This window comes from Lathamus discolor, chromosome 5 (assembly GCF_037157495.1).
Source record: "Lathamus discolor isolate bLatDis1 chromosome 5, bLatDis1.hap1, whole genome shotgun sequence".
Taxonomy (NCBI): Eukaryota; Metazoa; Chordata; class Aves; order Psittaciformes; family Psittacidae; genus Lathamus; species Lathamus discolor.
In genome coordinates, this window is record NC_088888.1 from 18,194,982 (window position 1) to 18,215,223 (window position 20,242).

The window sequence follows — 20,242 nt, forward strand, 5'->3', positions numbered from 1 at the left end:
TTACAATCCAGGTATTGTAGTGTAGGCCTTCATAATCTGAATCATTAGTGGTCTAAAATTCTACTCTGTAATGAAAATGTATCACTGCTGTTTGAGCAGCACTCAGGGTCTTAATGCATTTTGAATCACTGGCCACCTATACTCATAAAGAAAAAATATATCTTAAGGATTTTGTTGTTGATATCCACATCTGCTCAGAAGGAGTGTTTTCTGTCCCCCATGTGTTTATCAGTACTTGTCATCAACAAATAGTTCTGGTTTCTACCATACAGCTTAAGCATCTGTGAGCTCTTTCTTCATAACCTTAAAATAATTATTCAAATTTGGCATTTTCCAGTCTGAGTCTAACAGAGGCCAGATGCTAATTTAAAGAAAATGGATTGTTCAACCAGATGATTTTAGCGAGGCTAAGCTTAGACAAGCCAGTTAGCAACTCATTTCCACTCTCTTGTTCACCTTAAGGACTTCAGACCATCACTGTGAAGCAAAAGTCCATCTGCTCTCAGAGCATTCATCTGACCGTATATTATAGCGAACACAGTTTTTGGATGTGCAGTCATAGGAAAAACCACAAATGGAAATGGTACAAAATCCACACCTGCAGCCATTCAAAACCACATGGAGTATGTTCCCTCAAAGTTAAAGCAAAAACAGAACATAAAGTTAAAATGCATAATGCTTTATTTTAGTGTATATGGTTTTAATTTAAAGGGATTAGTTTATGTACATCTGACTTGAAGTACTGTAAAAAAAGAACTAAGAGAGCATTTATTTGAATGATTACATTGTTGCGTATTCAAATAAACACACTACCTTGTACAGCTATCTTTTTATTATTGCTAAACCAAATGTCTTTGCACATACCTCACTGAAGATCAAGTATATGCCAACTTTGGCTCAAAAATGAAGAAAGTTGCCTTTGAATTATGCAAACACAGAAGAGTCTGACAAATTTCTTTGCTGTTTAAAATATGGCACTTATCGTGGATAGATTTGTTTAGCAAATGGGTTTGTATTTAATGTGTCCTTTCGTACACCACACAACCAGAAGGAAGCAAGCAGCTATTGCTGCTCTACTGATTGCAGTCTTTCCTCATTCAGCCGCTCTACTGTCTATTTTGGTTTTGTTTATTCTGCTCCAGATAATTGCCCTGTATCTGCACAGTGTAGCCTGTATAGCTTTTCACCTATCCATTCCATCTATAATTAGTTCTTAGATTTGAGTATCACTGTAATTGAGAGGCCTGTATTGTAGTATAGAGACACAGATTTCTGGATCTTTCTTTTAGAACATGAACTATATCTTCCTTACACACACATTTAAATTCTGTAGATTTTTAATCTATCCATAAAAAACCCTGAATTCTTAAAAGGGAACTGTGAACTTTCAACAAGTGATTTACTTCACAAATGTGAAGCAAGTTAGTCTGTGGGAATTGTAAACTTTGGGGTTTTTTTTGTGTGTTTTGGATTTTGGTTTTGATTGGGTTTTTTGTTTGCTTCTTTTTGTGTGTGTGTGTGTGTGTTTCGTTTTGAGTGGGGGGTGTTTGGGTTTTTTTTTACAAACCTCTTACGAAGTCTAGAGGGATTTCAAATGAGAACAGAAGGAAAACTGAGTATTTGCTGCTTGCACAGGATGCTTTTAATGAGGTTGGGGTTGTGTTTTAAGAAACCCTGTCACAGAGAGTCTTTCTTATCTGTATTTTATTCAGCTGAATATTTTGTTAATTTGTCATGTTGGTTGAGTTTTAATTTAAAGATTATAAGATGAGCTATGGAAGTAAAAATTTTTCATTTGATATTATTCAGGTACTTCAAGTTTAGGGGAACTTTCAACAACTTTTCATGTCATAATTTAGGAACGTGAGCTCTTCAGCTTCTCCCTGAGAAGAACTGCCTCTGTCCATAGATTGTATAGAGCACACACTTCCAATATATGTATATTTATTTATCAGTTATGTGTGCTACTGTATATATCATGTGTACATGTGTGGTTTATAACATATACATAAAATGGAAATTAAAAATGGATCAGATAAAGTAACCACAAAAATTATTTATTTATGGTACAAAACATATTTCTTTCCAGCATCGCAGTAGGTTGCCTTGCACACCACCTGGGCTGAGCAAACCCTGCTTTGGAGACCACTGGAGAAGTTCAGCTTCATGACATAAGCTGTAATATTACCTTTCTGCACATGTGATGTGTCCAACCGTGTCCCTCTTATTTATTATTTTATTATATTAAATTTAGCCTATTATGTTATATGCTATATATATATCTAGGTGCTAACATACCTTTTTTCAGTCTAATTGGAAGTTATATAGGTCCAAGAATGCCTGTTGGGAAAATGGGAGCAAAGGGATTTTTTTTTACCTTTCAGCACATAGGGTCAGGTATAACTGCAGCATGAAGCTTGTCGATAGGGTTGTACATAGCTCAGGGGAGTTGGCTGCACGATTTAATTGCTTGGAACTGGATGTGACAAGTCAGAATGCTGACTATGTTTTAGGTTCACATAGCTTGTGCAACAGTTTATGCAGCTATTATGTATTGTTAAAAGAACCACAATGAGAAGTGTTGAAATGGTATGGTTTTTAATAGCTTTCCAACTGTACATTCTCTGCAGAGTAACCTTTATCCTTCCTACTCACTAGCACTGACTCTGCTCCTTTTCTCCTTCAGAACTCCAGGATTTGATTCTCTTGCTTTTTGCTGGTCTCCTATGATCTAATTTGTTACTCAAACTCTGAATAATATCCTTCCAAATATATATATATTGTGTCACCTCCTCAAGGTCAACTCCCTAGAAAACTTTCCAATTCCTTGTGTTGTAATCAGTGACAGAAAATCTTAGATAGCTAATGTTTTTAACTAGTCCAGGGAAGTCTGGATTATGAGCTATTATTTGTATGTTAATGGGTATCCACTTGAAAGAATCTATTCCTACTTTATCCTTCTCATAAACTTTTTCACACAAAAATGAGCACTGTGGTAACGTTAATCAGAGAGCAGTCTCCTGATACTTGGAAATAATGGATTTTTTTTTTAATGACTACAGTTTTTGTGGCTTTTGTTTTTTCTGTTCTAAACATAATTTTGTAATTGGAGGATGTCTTATGGTATGGAGTGCAGTGGATTGGTGTTCATAGACCCTTTGGATCTAAGGTTTGGGGAGTCATCCCACTCGCCAAATCTTACTGAGGTGACGGAGTCAGGAGCTGAGTTGGTGATGAAAGACACCTTCATGGCAGGTTGGCCTATGGATGTCCTGAAAGGTCTGCTGGGTGAGCCTCTCTTTATTGAAAAGAGTGGGAAACCTCAGGAAACAACACACCTAACTTAGCTCAAGAAGGCACAAAATATTAAAGGGGATGAATGTTAGCTTAAATACCTGTTATTCTGTTAAATAAATGTTATGCAGAAATGGTAAGGATGGTGATGTACCTGGCCAGCGTCAGCTTTGCTGCTCCTATGGTCTTCGGGACCTTTGCATAACAAAGGCATGACCAATTACTAACATGTTTCTTGGGACATTTTGCCATTTTGTCTGATGGTTACCCAGTAGTGTGATATTTTAAAGGTATATTTCTCTAAAATGTATTGCAGCTTTATCCTTTATGATCTGAACCTGCTCCCCAGCCTTCTGTATCAGGATCTCCCATAGCCGACACTGTAGTCTCCATTAAAGAATGATACCCCACCACTGATATGCTTTCATAATGAAAAATCTAGTATCTAGTAGGACAAGCATGTAGACTGCAACAGCTTAAATGTCAGCATCTGTGTATGAGGTGCATGTTGAAACTTACATTACAGGCAGTGGAGATCTAGAAATTTGTTCAACTCTAATACAGACACAGAAAACTAAGGCAGTACCTACATGATTCTGTTTTTCCTTGGATGGTATCTCACAGCTTTCCTTCCTCATGGAATACAGCATCCCTTACCCTTTTTCCATAAGTAGACAGTTTTTCTTTTCTAGTCTTTACCTAATTTGTTAGTTACTGCATTATTTATGGTGAGTTGATACTGCCATTAGGTGATGCTAATCACTGGGCAACCTTTCAGCAGCTCACACAAAGCTCAGTTGCTCATGGAGATAATGATCAACTAAGAAGCTGAGACAGTACAGTCTCAGCTAAGAGAATGAATTTTAAATGGCAGGTTTGCTGTTAGGAGATGTGAAAATGTAAAATGCCTTAAGATGTGGGTAATCTGATCTTGTGATGCTGTCTTCTACTTGTCTTCCTTGGTAACTGCCATGTAGTGCTGCACTAAGTAGCATCACAGACATTCCTCTAATTAGGTAATTATGTGATTTGTTAAAGCGTGGTGTTGATAGTGATACGTGGAGGAGTTTGAGAAGAACTAGTGAAGTACTTTTTCATTTTAAAAGATATATCTTCCAGAATTATGAGAGCAACAGTGAAGAGTAGCTAGATTGCATTCTAGCAGTGAGTCTTCCTTTATTAGTGTTTTCTGTTTGTTATAAGTGTATTATTCTACATCTGCAATAGAATAAAAAAACCCCCAACAACCCACAAACAAACAAAAAACCAACAAAAAGCCCCACACTGCTGTAATTCCTGGTTTTGGAACTATGCTTTCAACATGCACAGTGCAAAGAAAATTCATATTTGTCTATGGAAAAGTGTAGGAAGTTTGTTTTATGAAATGGTATGACTGCAGCCTGAAAATGGTCGTGGCTACAACAGACATATCAGTAAGGTTTTTCTTCACGAATGTAAGCATACGCCAACAGAATTGATAAATCATCAAATTTGCCATAGGCATGGCAACAGCTATTGAGCTTCTTTAGTGCAACGTTTCTTTTTTCAAATTATTAATATGGGCAGCATGGCATTTCATAGAGTAGGGAGAGTAACTGAAAGAGAAGGCTGTTCAGGAATTTCTTTCTTTGTTTCTGTTGAGAGGAAGACTTCTTCTAGAGCAAGTGCAATTCCGCAAGATTCTTGGCAGCATATTTTCAAGTGCCTGTCCAGATAGCTTTAGTGGCTACTACTTGCTCTTCTACTCAGTGATTCTCAACTCTACTGAGTTCAGTTGTGAGACTAGATTCAAACTAATAACAATGCTTTGAATCCAGTCCTCAAAAATACTTATGTTTTTCTCTAAGTCTTCATCTAAGATTTTTCTTCAGTAAGGATTCTTTGACAAGCAAAAATTTGAAGTAGAACTGATTAGGAATAAATAGGGTAGAAAAGTGTGAAAAGATTTGAATTACTTTTGTAAGTGTTCAGTTATGATTCAGCAAGGAAGAAGGAAGGCACCAACCTGCATATCCTTGGACACTGGCAGAAAATGCTGTGTTAAACCATCAGCAGGAGATGGAGGCTAAAACTCTTCCTCTTAGTTGTTCTGCCTAGATTCTTCACTCTGAAATATGGGTATTCTATCTCTTCTGCCATTAAACGGTAAAGTTAGTGTTGCATTTCTAGGTCAGTTTGTCTTCTCCCAAGAGCAATCAGTTTTAAAAGCCCCATGTTTTTATAATGTTTAGAAGTTTAGGGTGCTCTTGGCAGGAAAAAAAAAAAAAAATATATCCAAAGACTCGTGTATCCTTGTCAGTAGTTTCTGGATAAAGAAGTAGTTTTTTATTAAAGAAATGTGTGTACATCTCTATGTGGCATTTACACAGATCTCCTTACTCTGGGATTTTTAGAGGCAACCTGTTGCTTTGGGCCTTTTCACAGAGTCAAATGTGGTTGCAGTTGGGTTAGGGTGGCATAAAGACAGTTGCGGTCGCTTGAATGTGATTCATTTTCTTGCTCAAGAATGCCTTATTAGTTGAGTTCATACTTGGACTCTGATGTTTGCTTATATCTTTAATGTTAATGTCATAATGCACTCAACTGCAAACCAACAAAATGACCCCTGCAACACAGCTTAGCATTAATATTGTTTTGTGCAAGAAAGAGTTGCTATTCAGTTACTAGATGTAATTCCCAAGAAATATTATCATTCTGCATTTATCCCTGGTGTTGTGGTTTTTTTTTTTTTAAATCACTTTGGCTATGCAAATGTAATAAAATAATTCTGCCTACAGAAAACAACATTTATATGCAAAAAGTTTGTATTTTGGAAGTGTTAAATTTGTTTCAGGACTATTCTTTGTGCTACCTCTTGATTTTCCTTGAGGCTTCTGTTTTGTGGGGTTTTTTTTGATTCTCCAGAAAATGTGCATGATCCAGACAGGAATAACACCACAAAGCTTGTTTATTTTGGCAATAATTTGGTTTCCTTGTCTGGATAAACAGCAGTACTCTGGGTCCCATTCCCAAGTGGCAGTGCATTACTCTGTTAAAGATCCTTTGGTAATAATAGCTTAAAAATATAGGACAATTTGCAATGAAGTCAGTGATCATGTTAGTTCACAGTAGTTGAGAACCCAGTTTAGCAGTTGCATATTCATATTTTTTCTTACCTTAACGTTAGGTTTGAGGTGGGTTGCTATTTGAAATATTTTCCTGCAGTATTGCAGATCTTATTTCTTTCCATAGGAAACATCTGAGTTGTCTTCAGTATCACGCTCAGCCTTTTAGAATGATTTCTATTAAAGTATTACAGCATTCAGAGGAGAAATTGTTTGATAAGATCCTTGTTATAATATTTACACATCTACTGATAAGCAGTGTGAAGGTAGCAGTATAAGGGAGCACATTAGATAGAGTTTCTTTTTATCATTTGCTAGTCGGAAGTCGGGCATAATGAAACGTACCACCTTGAATGGCATAAAGCTTTTCTTCTTTTTCCCCACTTCTGAATATTTGTTTTATTTCTTGCTCACTGAACAAATGTGAATATTAATGCACCCACTGAAGTGACTACTGTATTTTTTTCTGAAATTTAACTTGGGAGTTCGTATGCAAAGAAACATACATAATAGCTTTTAATATATTATGTTGATGATAGTTGTAACCACAGAAGAACAGAATAAGGAGAAACAAAATCCTGGGAGTATAAAACCAAGCTAAATTTTGGTGTTTCTATTCATCATGCTATTCATCAAGTCTGATAAAAACAGCCTGCAGTAATAAAGAAATGTACTTTGAAGTAATGATGTTTGAAGTATACTGCTTACCTATGGTGTTCTATTGTCTGTCATTCATACTAATTTACAATTTTCAATGTAAAAATATTACATGTTTAAATTCATGGCATTTGGGGGGAATTTGTGTAAGCCAACTTAGGGCTAGTTAAACTAGCAATAAACCAAATGAAGCTGTTTACTAGAGAGATTTCTATATGACAACTCTTTCATTGTATTTTTTTACTCTGTATCTTTTTGGTGTACCCAGCTGAGAAAGTGTGCACTCTTGTTCTAGCCACATTTCCTGTACTGATTTTCCAAAAACACTTTTATACATCTTTCAAAATATATTTGCACGTTATGCATATTACAGGGGATTACCTACCAGAGTTCTTAAGCCATTGTTTGTGCACAGAATAGCACCCAACAAAGGAAACCAGAGGAGACCCTTAAAACATTTTTCCTTTCTTGTTGAATACTAGAAATATCATTTAAAAAGTGCTGTGATGGGAAGCTCACCCCCCATGCAATACTGCCATTTGTCACCCACTGTGACTGCTCTGTCAGCAGTGGCAGAGACTAGCCATTTCTAGAGGATTGCTTATATTTGGAACCAAGTCTGGTGCTGTCCTCACAGTTTGGATCAGGGAATAGCAGTTCTAGGCAAGAAGGGATTTGTGGGTGGTAACTAGATTGTACACATGAGCAGGGCATCACTTTTCTGTTTTCAGTGGTGAGCAGAAAAGGGCGTTTTTCATCTGCTGCAGGGGCTCTTACAATCAGATTTACTTTAAAAATTCTGTTTGGTTGTTGGGATAGAATGTTTCTCTTTAGATTTGTCGAAATACAATGTTGCATATGGCACTGCTTCCCTTCAGTAAATGGCCTCTCTTTCCGGTGGAAAAACATTTGGTGGAACTGCATGCTAGTCCCCCTGCTTTCTGTGTGCTTAGTAACAGCGTGGATGAAAGATGCCCAACAGCTGTGGGGCATGTGGTAATGCTGGGTAACTGTGTAGTACTTGGAAACAAAATTAATGTGCTGATTTGTGATGCATCCAGTAGAAATATTGTAATCTATTGAGCAGTTTAAGGTTTTCCTTAGCCTGTTGATGTAATTGAATAGCTGATAGCATGTTAATAGAAAAGGCAAAGAGTGATGAGGGAAAATGGGACAAAGTTGCATATGCCCTGAGGTGTAAAAGAAAAGGAATATGGAAGGTCAGATGAAGAACATTTCAAAACCAGTCAACACTAGTTACAGGGAGTTTCCATTCATCCAAAGGACTCGTTTGGATAAATGTGGGCTAATTTTTAAGGATTAGGAGGGTTTAGGTGCTTGGAATTTTTGTTGCACATTATTTTGATTAAATGAAAACATTTGGGCTTGATTATATTAATCTGGAGCTGTTCAAGGTTATTTGTGTACCTTGAAAACAAATTAGATGATGTAATTACATAGACAAACTGAATATCAGTGGCTTCCCAGTTTCTTTGTTGGTGATTTCATGCCCTATTCTGTTTCCAACTCATAGCCATGGCTGCTTTATCAGGATTCACTTTGCAAGCATTCTTCTTTTAATATGCATTCAGCCTTTTAGAGACTCCCTGTGGGAGCATCTCAACACACCTTCTCTGACTCAGTTTGAACAGTGATACCCACCAAGCTGTCACAGGCTGGGGGGAATTAAGGCCTTTGGATGCCAGAGAAATCAGAGCTTGTTATTACCAATTAATTGCCCAAGGATAACAAAAATACTTAGTGTGTTTGTAATCATTTAAACCTGTCCCTACATTTCTAAAGGCTATATATTCATTCAATAAAGATATTGTTAAATTTGCCCAATCATATATTGGCTGATCCTTAAGAGACAATTGAGAGGCTTGGCTTATGGCAGACCTAAGTGACAAATATGTTGCCTTTCTTAGCTCCATTAATATTTTAATTTTTTGTGTGACATACCCATGTGTTATCTGAAATTTCTTGTAATCTTGTACGTGCCTATCTCCACATTCTTATCAGACTCTGAGCAGCTACAGGATTTCACATCCTGATGGATATTTTTATCTTTTTCCTCCCATTTTCAGAGGTAATGGCAATAGCCTAGTGAGAATCAAGCTCCAGTGCGCCCTTTGTCTGAATGCCAGTTGTGAACATACAACAGCTGGGCAATCTAGTATCTTCTGATGGTCTCTCCCAGCGCTTGGGTCTGGTTTTTGTTGGGAATGTCCCCTATGCCTCTGGCAGTGTTCAGCCGTTCTGTTTGTTTAAGTTCTTTAACCTCAATGACAAAACAAAACAAATCAAGAAACTTTCATCAGAAGCTGAGCTGTTCAAACAGACCCTGGCTTTATATCCTGTTCCTATCTTAAGTGGTCCTTTCCCCAGGGCTTTTTGGTCTTTATTAACCTGAGATTCCCACCGCCTTGTTGAGGAAACGTGGTATTTCCTTCCTTTGCCTTTCTGGAGGCTTACCTCCCTTCAGTTCGCATTTCTCAAATGGTCTGTGTGTAATTCCATCTCTGGTGAAGTGTGTGCCTGTGTCATAATCAAATGTAGCCCTTTCTCCTGGATGTAAACTACATGAGAAAACACCGCAATTAGTGTGTGCATGTTTATTATCTATTTAAAATTATCAGATAGTTTTTCAGTGTTTCTTCTTTTTCTAAAAGTTCTCGTAATATTTACCATTTGAGATTATCAAGGTTTCAGTTTAGCCTGGTGATCATATCCTATTTCTTTTTACACAGCTGAATGTAACGTACAGTTGTATGTTTCAGAATATTTATTTTGCTACAGAATTTTATATTCTCAGAATAGATTTAATGTATTCTTATTCAAAGTTCATTCCCCATACATTAGGCCAAACCTTCAAGAGATGTAAATCAATATAACAGTTCAGAAATCAGTTGATTTGAGTGATTTTCATCATGTGATGATGTGGGCAGCTTGGAATTTTTATTTTCTGTTTTATGTAGATACTGAGACACTAAATTTTTTACCTCATACTAGACCTTTCAGTGGCATTTGTTTGCACTTATTTGCACAAGTTATTTGTGTGAATATCCATGGCAAGTGGTTACGAAAAAGGACATGAATGAACTCTTTTCTATCAGCATTTTACCTTCCCAATTTTTTTTTTAGCATTTTCAGTATTTTTTGCTTGAAAACAAAAGCTTTTCACATGCCCGTTCATTACCCAGTGGACTCCTGCAAGAGAGGAAAGCCTGAAGACCATCCTGTAATGCAGAGATATGCATGTGACATGGCCTTCCAGGCACCCACTCATTTACAGAAACAGGAGTTTGGAAGAAATTAGTGTATTTTGGTGGAGATACTGGGTATATTAATACTGTTTAAAAGCTGGATTTTGCATGTTACCTGGTTGCCTCGAGTCCAGGAAGGTTGGGAAGAAGACCTGTAACATAGGCTTCTTGTACTCAAGGCATCCCTCAGTGAGACTTTTTATTTGCCTTTGTTTCACTGTACTTCTTTAAAACACTAAATTGCTGTCCCCTTAATGCTACTTTAAACTGGTTTATTGTGCAATGTTATTTTTGCAGGAAAATCACCTTAGCTTTCAACCTTGCTCAGGCAGATCTCTACAAGTACCTAAAATTCTTTGTATGTTGTTGCCATTGCAGTGAACCTCCTCATTTATGGCTACTCAGGGAGAAATGATACCAGAGAGAGACAACTAGCTGTCAGGTTTTGATCACTGCTGGGATCAAAAATCCTTCATTTTGCCCTAAAGTAATAGCCACTCTTTAAGGATGTCTTCTGTTCACTCAGGTGAAATCGCAACAGCACTGGCACCCAGGAAAGCGAAGCCTGCACTGGTGTGGGCAGCCTTCCTAAGTCAACTAGGCCTTTTAGCAGAGTGCTACAGCTTGAAGTACTTGCAGTCAGTTTATATGAAATGAAAATATGAGATAAGAAAAATATTAAATATACATCTGTAGAACAGAGTGGAAGAACAAATCTGGCTGTTTACATTTGCATGTGGTCCTATCTGGCAATCAGGCATTTTCGTTCCAGACCCTGTCAATACGAGGGTGCTCTGTGACAAGCTGGGCTGATTGCACTGTTTCTTGAGCGCTTTCTGGGCCAAATGAATTACGCAGCTGGGTTTGAGCTCTTTGAGCTGCTGAATGCCTTACTTTGTCTTCTTGCAACTCACAACACAAGGGGGTACCTTTTCCAATACTAACGTTTTATGTTGCTAATGATGGCAATAGGCTGTGGTTGTCCAGAGATTACACTACTTGGAATAGTAAGTACTAGGTTCCTAATTACCTTTCATTCTCCCCAGTTTCTCATTTTTATTGTAATTCGGTATAGGCTGAGCAAGCAGTCCAGCAAAAGGCCATAATTACAGCAAAGTCTAGATTTTTATTTATTTATTTTTAGTCCGAATCTTATCCTAGAGCTGACAAATGGACACTGTATGGTATTTCTCAAGAATTCTTTGGTTTCTCAAAAAATTACCTTAGTTTGTCTTGCACAAAAACTCAGTGTTTTTTCTGTTGTTTTTACATCATTTAGTTCTTGAAAATGTTGACAGCTCAGCTAGATTATGGTTGATTATAAAGTCTCACATTGTATTTTTAGAAAGTGCTGAACCATGCCTTATTACTGTCTCTAGCTGAGTTAAGAAATGTTTTCATTTGATGTTGACATTTTTCATGTTTCATTTGATCATTTATATTGTTGTAAATGTGCAAGTACTGGCTGGTACAGAAGTAATTACCCTTGTCTTTATATTGCAGTTAAAATATTTTAATACTTTGGAATTTGTCTCTGAAATAATTTGAGTAGAATCTCTCAATATTTTTATTATCTGTGTGGGTGGGTATACAAATTAGCTTGTTTTATTGGAGAGAAAAATGTTAAGCAAAAATCTGGATACTCAGTAAGACATGGTTTTCCGGAGTACAACCAAGGCTTAAAGTGAAAATGGAAAATTTATCCTTAGTACTGTCTACTTCCCAGTGAGTTTTTCCACAGTCTTCCAGGGAAGTGTGGATGGTCCAGGATTTTTGGAAATGGTCTAAATAAAAATACCTGTACAAAACTGTGATTAAGATGTGCAGCCAAGCAGTACATTAATTTAACATCTTGCTTAATAGCCTAATGGGCTAAAATAGCCAGAATTTCTAAGGGGAGAATGTGCTTAGCATGGTTGTCATGGAGAGAAGATGCAAAATAGGCAGAGGTCAAAAGGAGATTTGTCATTGGAAGAAGGTGTGAACAGGCAGAGGTCACAAGGAGGGGAAGGGAAGTGGTTCTACCACAATGCAATTAAAAGCACATGTCAGATGGATACTCATTCTTCAGATGCTCTAGGAATGAAGGACCCAGCACTACTCATTTTATACTCAACTTGTGTGTGATATGCGGTCAGACAATACTAAAGCTAAAGCCATTAACAAAATTTTTCTTTCTTTTTTAATTTCAGTTATTTGCCACCTTCCGTGCATGAATGGAGGCCAGTGTAGCTCTAGAGATAAATGCCAGTGCCCTCCTAATTATACCGGTAAACTCTGTCAGATCCCTGTACAGACTGCCAATGCTCAAAAACTCTACCATCACCCACAGCAGGTGAACAAGGCTGTAGGATCACAAATTATCCACTCTACTCATACTCTACCACTGACGATGTCTGGACAGCAAGGTGTTAAAGGTAACTTTTTTCTTGATAGACATTTTTTCCTTTAGAGTTGATTAATTTTATTAATATTATTTAATTAATTTTATCTTAGATATCCAACCAGTAAAGACAATGGTCTGTCTACGTAGTGTGAATCTTGACACACCACTTAAGTCATGAGCTCACCAGAATGACTAGAAAGTATTTTGCTTAATGGCTGAAATTATAAGCAATAACAGTGCTATTGAAAAGAGTTTATAGCTAAATTTACTTTACTTTCAGTGGAATCTAATGGAGATTACAGAGTCTAAAGATAATGCAGGGGCCTTCTTCCAGGAGTGCAGGCATATTCAAAAAGAGAATGATTCTGGCTGAAGAGAGTCCATAAATTGCAGTATACGTAGATAGAAAGTAGCACATAGTTTTTTGATTTCTAGTGGAGGGAAGAGAAAATGCTTTTCAAATTAACAAAATTTAAATCAATGTTAAACTGCAATCCATGTTTATCTTTGTATATATCACTTGGTAGAGTCTCTAAGTTAGTTTTATGGTTAACTTTTTCATGTAGATAGGCCATGATATGATTCAATTAAATAGAACATTCTTTCCAGGTCATATAACAATATCATATAAAAACGGTAGGGATTTCCTACTGCTGATGCTGTGAAGAAGGCAGAGCATCAGAAACAAGAAAAGCTGTAATGTTAATCACATTTTGCCCAGGCAAATAATGTTTGTTTGAATTGCCAGATTGCTTTTTCTTTCTTGTCAAGGGTGTTTTTACAATTACCTCTCCAATATTGTTACCTCTGAGTAAAAACAAAATATATGGGGGAAAGATGTGAGGAGGCTCAGTTGTTGGCAGCTAGTTGCTGAATAACTTTGCTAAAAGAGGCCAAACTATTTGTGTGTTTGTGATAAAACGTAATCTAATGTAGTATTTCTGTTTCCAGAAAGGGACATAGCTGTGAAGGAAGTGTTGACAGTATTCTCCTGGAAAAACACTATTTTATAAACGTTTTTAAGTATCTGCTCCATCTGTTCAATGGGTCTGCTCTCTAGGGACTGCTATACAGTCCACTGGGAAATATTTTCCACTGATATGATGGAGTATTAGTCCCTAAAGCTACCCAGAACTTTTCTGACTCTAAAAGACAAAAAAAAGGGGGGGGGGGGGAGGGAAAGGAGAATGTAATTTATAATTGCCTAGACACTTAGCAAAGCAGCAATTTATTTCTGTGACTGTTTCATTCCTGAACAAATTATTTCAGACAATATGGTGGACCGTAAAATAATTTTAAGACGCAGGGTTTTTTTTCAGATTTGGAGTTGCTGTCTTAAAACACACAAAAGACTTCTCATTGCTGAAGAGTCTGACCTCTTAAATATTATTTTTTTTCCTGGCCCTCTAGTCTTCATCAGAACCATCAGCAGTCACAATGCCTTTTCTTCTCTTTATGTGCCCAAATGCGGATGTTGGATTGTTGACAGAGGAATGTTTCTTTTCTTTCAAGGAAAGAATAAAACATTTTATCCTGAAATGGCTGGCAGAAATAAAAAAATAATCGGCACATCTAGGCAATGATCCAAGACCTGGAGAGGATTGTGGTAATAATACTACATGGGAGGAACCAGCTTAAATTTGATGTTTTAAGCATCTGAACATCTCCAGGTGGATTAATGGATTAAAGCAGTGCAATTCAGAGATTTCTTTTGAGGGCTAATATATTTTGTAGATTTATCAGCTGGATGGAGAAACTAGTTGAAGGGATCCATCTTCGTACATAAAAATATATGTTAGTAGTTACATTGGGGTGAGTTTTGTTCTTTTCACAGCCAGACTATGCAAAACCAGTCTAATAGCCTAAGAAGGGTCCTACAGCTGCTCCTTGTAACACTGGACCTTTCCTTGTGAGTGTACCTGTAACAGAACTCATGCAGTATAAGTTTTGCTTGAAGGTTGTTTCCTGATACAGGCAAGATCTGAAGAGCTGTTAGGGCCCTGCAGCCACGTTTTGCTGACTTTCTGCTACTTTATTGCTGGTGCTTCATCTGCAATATGTTTTTCATATTTTCATATATGAAACAATGCAGGGCAGAGTAAAAATACGTTTGTTTCTTTTAAGGAATTCCTGTGTGAGACTGATTAATACTAAAAATGTTCCCAGAGAAATAAAAGTAATATGAAAACCAAAAGCTATCTCTACAAAATCATGTAATTTTAAAACACCTAAATAAATGAAATACACTTCCTTGGAAGTGTAGCTGTGAGGTTGAAATAAGAACTGAAAATCAAGTTCCTAAGAAGTCCAGTCAAGTTCCAAAGAGCAGTCTGGCCTCCTGGAGTCAAGGAAACAATTCAAAAGACTCAACAATCCCATATGCATTGTAGAAAAAGTATGTCAGATGATAATTTTTGGTTCTTGATGTTTGGAAGGGCTGTTATGCCTAATGCATTGCCTGGCCTCAAGTAGTCTGTGCAGTACATGCTGACTAGATAGACCCAGTCAGACACAGTAAAAGCTAACTGTTACGCAGCTTACAAACTATAGAACTTTGTACACAACTCTCCTGTCTGTTCCCTCTCCCCCATCAGTAATTTAAGTTACATGTTTAAAGGGCATCCAATGAAAAGAGGCTTGCGGGCCAGAAACAGTTCTGTGCACATTGCATTGACAGGAGGGTCTCAGTCTATATACCCAGACTTAAAACTACAACTGTATTTAAAAACAGAAGTATCTGAAAAACATTTCCTCCCTCTTTATGTGCCAAATCCTGAATTCAAAGTTCAGCAAAGGGAGTGGTGATTTTAGATGGTTCAGTTGCTGGCAACTCTTTCAGGGGCAAACTCAGGACTTGGCAGGTATATAAAGGTGAAGAGATGAAATTTGAAGCTGTTTCTCTGTTCCAGAGAAAGATGATGGATTTGAAAAAGAAAATAAAGGTTACTATATATCCAAAAATAACCCAGTACAGTTTGAATTCTGGAACTTTGAATGGGATTCTTATTACACAGTATGACCACAAATATTAATGTCACACAAGCCAATTTGGACATCCATGTTTGTGTAGCAATCTTTACAGTCCTATAATGTCATTCTTTCCTGTGTGCAGTTTTCATTTTCTTGCTTTGTTAATGAAAGTCTATGTGTTCTTTCATCCTTCCCTCTAACCCCCAAATTTGGACTTCATTTATATTTCACTCCCTTTATGGCACTCTGTAAAAATTCTGATGTACAAAAATAAATGTCTTAGAGGTGCCTAAGATACCTTTTTTGACATATTTTACTACCAATTTTTCTTATGTGTTTTTCCTTCAATTATTTAGTGAAGTTCCCTCCTAACATAGTGAATATCCATGTGAAACATCCCCCTGAAGCCTCAGTTCAGATCCATCAAGTTTCAAGAGTTGACAGCACATCAACAGGACAAAAAGCGAAAGTACCTCAGCCAGTACATCCACAGGTCTCTTACCAAGGTCTTCCGTATCAGAAGACCCAGAAAGGACATTCTTCTTACACAAATCAACAACCCATTCCTCATATGTTTCCTGTTTCAGTTAAAACTCAGCTTGGGCGCTGCTTCCAAGAGACTGTTGGGACACAGGTAAGAAAATTGTGCTCAGGCTTTTGAGACAGGTAGTTTTAAAACAGTGTTATAGATGAAGGAAAAATCTTCACTCATCCCTGGGAAGGGGCACATTTGTTATTATTTTCCAAAAGAAAATGATTTTCAGACTATAAAATTGTTACAAGACAGCAATGTTCTGAACATCCTTTTTCTTCAAGCTAGTATCCTTATTTTCTGTGGACTTGGATCCCTGATGTTCTGATTTTTTTATTCTAGCCTATTCTAACTTCTCTATTTATAAGCTATTTCTGCAAATAAAAAAACACTACTTAAATCCTAGCTTTATCTTTCCTGATTGAGCAACTGAGGTTATACCATCTTTCATACCGTGTACTGTCCTTTGGTTTAATGTTAATTTGCTTTTTTTGCATGTGTATCTCAACAGCCAATATTTTTCCAGGAGCTGCAGCTTTCATTGAGATTCCTATTCAACAACTTCATATGTTTTACAGTATTGTAGGCTAATATTTTGAATCTGTTGAAATGTGAGCATTGAATGGGGTAAAAAAACCCAGAAAAAACAATGGAATGTTTGATAGAGCAATAAAATCTTAGTTCAGTTTAAAGTAATATGTTCACATCAGTTTTTACATTTGACTATTCAAAGTCGCACATCTTCCTTCAGCTCTTGAAAGCATTTTAATAGGTGACACAGCATTATCGTCTTTGCATATCTGTGTAAATATACAGAGAGAGGGGAAAAACAAATTGTTAAAAAGTTAGCAAGGCCCTGTGATTTATTGCTTATCACTGTGCTGAAATCTGATGTTTTGAGATCAATTTTTTTTTTTTTTTTTTTTTGGTAGCTGAATTTGGGCCTCAGGCTGAAAATTTTTTGGAGGTTTTAGAAAAATCACTTTTTTTTTTTTTTTAGGGATGATGTTAGGGAATGAATATGCTGTTTTACTCAGGTTAAAAAATAATTTATGACTTTTTTGGTGAAGATTGGGATCATCTGTATGCTTTGAAATAGAAACTTAAATTTACTACAAAGGTCACTCTGCTTTTGGTCCTTCCAGTAACATGAACCCAAAGTTAGCTGATTTTCAAGCATCTGAAAATATATTTCCAATATATTCCACAAATATTTGGATTTCACCTGCACAGAGTATGGTGAAATGCATCCCTGAAATGCATAACTGGAGCAAAATGTCCTTTACAAGTGTTCTAGCTGTCAGTGAATGCTGTGATGCCAAGCATTAGAATCGAAGGAAACTCTCTCATGACTCCCAAGCAGTACTCATGCCCTGGAAATAAAAAAAAAGGGTGGGGGAAGGGGAGGGTGGGGGGAAGAAGAGACCTGACTCAGAGGGGCATGAATCTTTGGAGAGGATTGGTGATGGGGGACAGGAAGAAGCAGGATGCAGTCAGAAGCAGGGTGAGAGTAACATAGGTGGCAGATCCCAAGGTAGTGATAGCAGTTACCTTCTGAAACCTCAGTCTTAAATCACAGTTCCTTCATCTGTCATCCTTTGCCAGTTCCAAAGAATAAACTTTTTTTCCTGCAAAATGTTTTCTCTTTTTCTCTTTCCCTTTCAGTGAGTGGCTTCTTCACAGTGTTGTAGCATTCCTACTAGTGACACAATAAACTCTAGTCAGAAGTCAGTGGTGTGGAAGTAAAGATTCCAAAATCTGTTTATGCTAGGTCACCATGTAAGGGTGTTTAAAAACAATTAATTCTGAAAGAAATGCAATGGAAAATGTAGATTTTGAATGTTGTCATGGCCCAAGAATGTTTCTAGAAGAGCAGAGTTAACTTTGTGTATGGAACATTAAAGGCTAGTACTCACTAATTGTTAAATGCTTCATTTGGGATCCAGTGTTTATTTATATTGATGAGCTCTTCATCCTTGTCTGTTTCGGGAATAGTAAAACCATGGATTTGTTCTTTGAACAAGTGTGGAAGCACATGTTCAAATGAAGGTTCATGGATTTTACATGACAAATGAAGCAGGACCTGTGTCAAACAACCTTTGTTTCTCTGTTGTTTCCTAAGAATGAGAGATCTAGCAAATACAGCATTGTAATGTGCAATCATAACATTCTGGAAATAATTATGAAAGTTAATAGTTGTTTGTTATTAACTTGTATTTCTATTTACACTTATATCAAAGAATCATAGAATGGTTTGGGTTAGAAAGGACCTTAAGACCATCTAGTTCTACCCACCTGCCATGGTCAGGGACACCTCACACTAGACCGTGTTGCGCAAGCCTCTGTCCAGCCTTGCCTTGAACAGCGCCAGGGATGGAGCATTCACCACGTCTTTGGGCAGCCTGTTCCAGTGCCTCACCACCCTCTCAGTAAATAATTTCTTCCTTATATCTAACCTGAACTTCCCCTGTTTAAGTTTAAACTCATTACCCCTTGTCTTATCACTACAGTCCCTGATGAAGGGTCCCTCTCCAGCATCTTTGTAAGCCCCTTAAGATATTGGAAAGCTGCTATGAGGTCACTAGACAGCCTTCTCCAGGCTGAACTCCCGCAGTTCTCTTAGCCTGTCTTTGTATGGGAGGTGCTCCAGCCCCCTTATTGTCCTCAAGACAAAATTTCTTCCTCAGTGTTAGACTTGGAATCTTTTATCTCTGACCTCTTATGCTTGAGCAGTTTCCTGCCTATTCTTTCTGCCACATGCATGAGTGAGGTATTTCAAATGACATAGTGTCGTGGTTTAAGCCCAGTCGGCAACTCACCCACGCAGCCCGCTGTCTCACTCCTCCCCCTTCCTCCCCCCCCCCCCCCCCAGAGGAATGGGGAGGAGAATTGTAACAGTGTAACTCCCATGGGCTGAGATAAGAACAGTCCAGTAACTAAGGTATAACACAAATCACTGCTGCTACCACCAATGATAATAATGATAAGGGAAATAACAAGGGAAGAGGGTACAACCGCTCACCACCCGCCAACCGATACCCAGCCTGACCCTGGCAGTGATCTAACCCTTCCGGGTAACTGCCCCCAGTTCTACGTCCTGGGCATGACGTGACAAAGGGAATACTCCTTTGGCTAGTTTGGGTCAGGTGTCCTGTCTCTGCTTCCTCCCAGCTTCCCCTTCTCCCTGGCAAAACATGAGACTCAGAATGTCTTTGGCCAGCATAAATGTTACTGAGCAACAACTAAAAACATTGGTGTTATCAGAACTGTTCCCAGGCTGAAAGTCAAAACCACAGCACTGCACCAGCTACTAAGAAGGAGAAAAATGACTGCTACTGCTGAACCCAGGACAGATAGCTAAAACTTTCTGTCCTGTGCATGCCCCTCACATTACAATGGTTTTGAAACTGAAGCTTACTCAACCAAAAGACAGTAACATGTTCCTTGTAAAGTGGGAGAAAAATGCAAGTAAGCTTGCATTGCTCTCATACCTGACTTGGAATCCTACTAAATGTTCAGTCTCCTATTTATATATATATATATTTTTTTCAGTATTTCTCTGGAAAAAATGTGTTTTCCATGCTCTCAAGAAAAGGTTGTGCCTCCTAGTTTAGAATAATGTATGTTCTCATTTTTTTCACAAATTTCATTGATCCTTTCAGTGTCAGTCTTGGAGAAGAGCATAGTAAGGATTTCGGAGACCTTTTGTTATTTAATTTAACGGTTCAATTTAGAACGGGAGTTGAAACCTTGCATAAATATAGGTTTAAGTGATTCATTCACCTGAATCTGAGTTCTAAAAGAATTTGGTTTTCCATTTCTTTTATACTTATTTTGATAAATGGAGGATTCTCTATCTGTTCAGACAAGATGCTAAACTGATCTTTCCCTATCAGTACTAACGTGTCACAAGTCCTTTCTGGAGTTTATGCTGGTTAATATGAATATCTGTACTTTTTTTCAACAATCATCAGTGTTTTACATTTATTTTTTGTAGGGTGGATTGCATGTTTGGCTTCAGAAATGTTTTATT

At 37.4% G+C, this 20,242-nt stretch overlaps 1 protein-coding gene across 8 annotated transcripts in view; it reads left to right on the top strand.

The window, feature by feature from the left end:
• The window catches only part of LTBP1 (latent transforming growth factor beta binding protein 1), a 196,775-nt gene that overhangs the window by 77,881 nt on the left and 98,652 nt on the right, over positions 1–20,242 (top strand). For 7 of the 8 annotated variants that reach the window (XM_065679916.1, XM_065679917.1, XM_065679918.1 and 4 more), the window contains 2 exons: positions 12,514–12,738; positions 16,034–16,311. In XM_065679916.1, coding sequence (XP_065535988.1) covers positions 12,514–12,738; positions 16,034–16,311 — 503 coding nt within the window. The remainder of the gene's footprint in view (positions 1–12,513; positions 12,739–16,033; positions 16,312–20,242) is intronic. The other variant, XM_065679920.1, reaches the window with a different exon arrangement.